Source organism: Penaeus monodon, chromosome 16, assembly GCF_015228065.2.
Source record: "Penaeus monodon isolate SGIC_2016 chromosome 16, NSTDA_Pmon_1, whole genome shotgun sequence".
Lineage (NCBI taxonomy): Eukaryota > Metazoa > Arthropoda > Malacostraca > Decapoda > Penaeidae > Penaeus > Penaeus monodon.
The window spans coordinates 28,135,703-28,140,702 of NC_051401.1; the positions used below are offsets into that span (position 1 = coordinate 28,135,703).

At 45.4% G+C, this 5,000-nt stretch overlaps 1 protein-coding gene across 1 annotated transcript in view; it reads left to right on the forward strand.

Annotated features, from left to right (window-relative positions):
* Nucleotides 1-5,000, forward strand: part of LOC119582677 (afadin-like) — a gene marked incomplete in the record, with an annotated part of 234,835 nt that overhangs the window by 133,275 nt on the left and 96,560 nt on the right. Inside the window, 4 exon segments of the mRNA XM_037931092.1 lie at nucleotides 731-863; nucleotides 1,087-1,227; nucleotides 1,438-1,698; nucleotides 1,968-2,090. Coding sequence (XP_037787020.1) covers nucleotides 731-863; nucleotides 1,087-1,227; nucleotides 1,438-1,698; nucleotides 1,968-2,090 — 658 coding nt within the window.

Here is a 5,000-nt window from a genome sequence, read left to right on the forward strand (position 1 = left end):
GGATTTCTGTTTGATTTTGAATGTTTTGATGGATATATATATACATATATATATATATATATATATATATTTTTTTTTTTTTTTTTTTTTTTTAATGTTAATAAATTCTGGTTTAGCTCTCAATGTTTTAATGGGACATGTATTTGATTTCGAATGTTGTGATGACAATTTTTGTTTGATTTTGAAACTATGGTGGTATTATGAGTTTTCTGATACGATTTTTTTTATTGTGTGTTCTGACGGCTTTATGCGCTTGAATTGCAAGGTTCCAGTAGGTTTTGTTTGATTTTGAATGTTCATACGTATTTTTTATTTTGAATGTTAAAAGTTTTTGTATGATTTAGAATTTTCTGGTGGTAACTTTTCTGATTTGAGTAACTTTAGAATATTCTGATGATAATTGTTTAGCTTGATTTTCAGTGTTCTGATGGCAACGTTTTCTTTTGATTTTCATATGATTGTGTTTTTTTGTTTAAATTCGAATCGTTTTGTTTTAATTTGATTTAACATATTTGGATGGTAATTTGTTTGGTTTTGAATGTTGTCTTGATATTTTTGGTTAGTTTTAAAAGATTTGGATTTTGAATGCTCCGTTTTTTTGTTTGTTTGCCACGGTGCGATAGCCTGTATAGCGATATTTTGCTTATATCAATTCAAACAAATTACTTGGTATATTTATTAGTTTTAATGAAGTTGTATTTGAAGTATAATTGATGCAATTGACCTACAGAGTATGGGGCATACGGCTTAAGCGTCGATTGGCTCGCATTGAACTGTGGGCGGAGAAACAAGGCCTCGAGCTGGCTGCAGACTGCCACCTGGCCAGGCTCTCACAGGCTGCAATGTTGCTACATGCACAGAAGGTGAGTGGATGGGTAGATACAAGTTTTCATTTATTGTATTGTTTTTCCTCTTAGGCTTTTGAATTTTTCATTAAAAAATGGTTACACTATTGTCTTTTCTCGTTGGAATAACTTATTGGTTCCAGTGTTTTTTTGTTTTTTGCTATTTAAGGAAATTTCTCAGATATAAGTAAGGTAGATATATTTTGGAAAGCCCCATTCTTTAATTGTTTCCTCTTTTCAGTCTGCTCCTGATGACATAGCTACAATATCATCCACATGCTTCAAACTCAACTCCCTCCAGCTGCGAGCCTTGCTAGAGAAATACCAGCCTGCTCCTGATGAGCCAAGGATTCCCCAGGACCTCGTTGATAATGTTGTTGCTGTAAGTGACGTTTGTCTTGGGGGGGGGGGGGAGAATGGGAGCAAGTTACTGTAAAGTAAAAAAAGGATGGTGTGTTCTTGTTTGTTAGTGTCTGTTCCTACAGTGAGGTAAAATGGGATTGTTTTGAGATTGTTTTGAATATTGGATATAAAAATATAGTCTTTCACAAAACTGTGCGAAGAGAACTGATGATTCCCGTCTCGTTGACAGGTGGCCGAGAGCACCGCCGATGGCTTGGCAAGAGAGGACGGGCGCGAGGTGCGCCTGGAGGAGGAGATCGACCTGCAGCTGCCGTTCCTGCTTCCCGAGGACGGCTACTCGTGCGACATCGTGCGCGGTGTGCCGTCGGGGCTGGCCGAGTTCCTGAACCCTCTCCAGCACGCGGGGCTCTGCCGCATGAATCCCCAGCCATCCTCCTCTGGCTACTGGACCATCTACATGCACGACCAGGAGATGAGGCCGCCGCCGGGGGTACGTCAAGCGCTACTCATGACACTGATTTAGATAAGGCTCTTGGAATTATTTATATACTAGAAGACCGTCTCTTCTCTCTGTTCTGTATTTTTTCTTTGTTTTATTTAATCTACCAGCAGCACGCAGATTTACCAAATATACCGCTTGCTATCATAGGCATACATCATATATCCGTTTGAAATGAAAAAAGTGTTCATGGATGGGTAAGTATATTTACCTATTATTTATTTTAAAAGCCACTCACTGATTCCTTATTTCCCGAACAGCCTCGAAGCCCGAGCGTGATGAGCAACCGTTCGCTGTCGATCCCGAGAGGCGAGCCCGAGATCCACGTGATTCAGCTTCACAAGTCCAACAACGGCATGGGCCTCTCCATCGTTGCTACTAAGGTCAGTACTCGGTTGGTGTTTAGGTTGTGGGCAGAGGACACTTTCCACTCGTGGCATATTTTTGGGGTGGGTGTTTAGTTACAAATTGAGCTGTTTAAAATGTGTAACGCAAAAGGGTAGTATATTGTACCAGTACTCTCCATGGCATTGTTATATGCATATACTTTGGCTCTCTCATTTTATTTCTACTTTCCATGTTAAAATGACTCGGAGAAGCATAAAATCGTCAACTTAAAAGATGATGTTAGTGAGTTTCCCCAAAAAACTTTTTACTCCTCCAAAGTTTAGATGAGAGAAGCGAGTTCCGTCATTTCGAGTCTGGGAAGTTGTCGACAGAAGGATTGAGATCTTCATATTGTGTGCGAGATCGAGATAAAGCTCATGATCAGACGGACTCCCGAGCAGCGCTCTCTTCTGAAAAAAGTTATTCCTAAACTGAGATACACGAATTAATCTGGTGATAATCTGGGGTAATTGGTTTTCTAGTATATTTTTTTGGTTTTAAATAATTACTTGGTAATTTTATATGCAGTCGTTTATTAATATCAGTCGGTATATTACCCATAAAGAGAACAAGATCAATATCTCCATCTGGACGAGGTGTAACAAAGTGAAAAGAAGCTCCGTTGTGGTAGCCGGCCCAAGGAGACTTACGGGGAGATGCGAGTGAGTGGGCGTCAAGGGTGAAGGTGAACTCATAAGCGAGCGAGTGAGTCAGTGAGTGTTTGGCTTTTATTCGGTGTAACTGTTGTGTGTAAAACGGTGGCAAATGGAGACAAGGCCACGGTCACTAGGGAAGGAGGGAGGATAGGTGGGTGGGGATGGAGGATGTATGGAGAGGGATGGAGGATGGGTGGATAGGGGTGGATGGAGGATGGGTGGATAGGGGAGGAGGATGGATGGATGGATGGGGATGGAGGATGGGTGGATAGGGGAGGAGGATGGGTGGATAGGGGAGGAGGATGGGTGGATAGGGGAGGAGGATGGGTGGATAGGGGAGGAGGATGGGTGGATAGGGGAGGAGGATGGGTGGATAGGGGAGGAGGATGGGTGGATAGGGGAGGAGGATGGGTGGATAGGGGAGGAGGATGGGTGGATAGGGGAGGAGGATGGGTGGATAGGGGAGGAGGATGGGTGGATAGGGGAGGAGGATGGGTGGATAGGGGAGGAGGATGGGTGGATAGGGGAGGAGGATGGGTGGATAGGGAGGAGGATGGGTGGATAGGGGAGGGGGAGGGGTGGATAGGGATGGGGGATGGATGGATGGATGGGGATGGAGGATGGGTGGATAGGGGAGGAGGATGGGTGGATAGGGGAGGAGAGGATGGGTGGTGGATAGGGAGGAGGATGGGTGGATAGGGGAGGAGGATGGGTGGATAGGGGAGGAGGATGGGTGGATAGGGAGAGGATGGGTGGATAGGGGAGGAGGATGGGTGGATAGGGGAGGAGGATGGGTGGATAGGGGAGGAGGATGGGTGGATAGGGAGGGGGATGGATGGATAGGGAGAGGATGGGTGGATAGGGGAGGAGGATGGGTGGATAGGGGAGGGGATGGGTGGATAGGGATGGGGGATGGATGGATGGATGGGGATGGAGGATGGGTGGATAGGGGAGGAGGATGGGTGGATAGGGGAGGGGGATGGATGGATGGGGGTGGAGGCTGGGCGGATACTTGAGGATGGAGGATGGGTGGAAAAGGGTGGGTGGAGGCTGGGTGAATAGAGGTTGGATGGAGGATGGGTGGATAGTATTTGATGGAGGAAGGGTGGATAGGGATTGGATGGAGGATGAGTGAATAAGGGTGGATGAAGGATGGGTGGATGGGGGTGGATAGAAGATGAGTGGAAGGTGGAAGGCGAAGGTCAAGCGTGGATGAGGATGGACAGATGTGGAGAGTCAAAAGAGAGGAAGAGTGGATGGGGTTAGAGACTTGAGTGTGGAAGAGCGGATGCTTGTGAGGAGCGAAAGGCATTAGGGTGAGGAGGCAGGTGGATCGGTGTCGGCTGTGTAAGGCGAAGGGGCGGTCGACGCTGTGGAAGGAGCTTGTCTTTTTTCTTTCAGATGCAGTTAGTTCTTCGTTGGATATACTTCGGTCTGTCACGTTCGGGTTGGCCAGGACGAGCTTGTGCGTTGGATGTGTCACGTTCTTTCGTTTTCTCGTTCTCTCGTTTTCTTTCTCCGAGATAAAAATGAACCTTTTTTATTTCCACGATTTATGTTGTTTGTAATTCACAGTCGCTGAAGTCTTCACGAAGGCTATTTCAAAGGAAAGAAGTCAATAGTAGTTATTTCTATTATCTCTATTTTGCAGTGATCTTTTGCTGTGGAAATGCAAGGCCAGGATAATATGGTTTATCATGGTAACGGAGAAAATACAGTATCACGTATTATCTTGTATTTTTTCCACCTTGATTTTTGGTGGCATTTATGACAAAACAGACGCGTGTATTACTTTCACCGTGATTGAATATCAGCTGTTCGTTATTTATTGCTTGGTTGATACTTTACGCGGGCCGGTGAAGATAACCTTGGAGGAGTGTGGTAATGGGCGAGGGGGAGGTGGGGGAGGTATGAAGCTATTGTAGATGGAGAGATTGAGAAAGAATGCGACAGGAAGGTTGGGGAAGGTACAAAAGCGGCTAGAAAGAGAAACTCGGATAAAACTAAAAATAGGCAATGAGACAGATATAGGAGAAGATAACATTAACAATATAAGATAAACGCAGCCTTAGAAACGAACCGAGATTGAGACTGAGATCGAGTTAGAAAGACGAAGAGGTTCGGTGGGAGCAAGGAAAGCCACACCGAGAACGGAGCTCGTGAATGAAAACCCGAACGAGAGAAGTTCTCCGTGCGAGCGTGTGCGTGTGTGCCGAGTCGACGATTCGCGGACGCCCCGAGGCGCAGGTA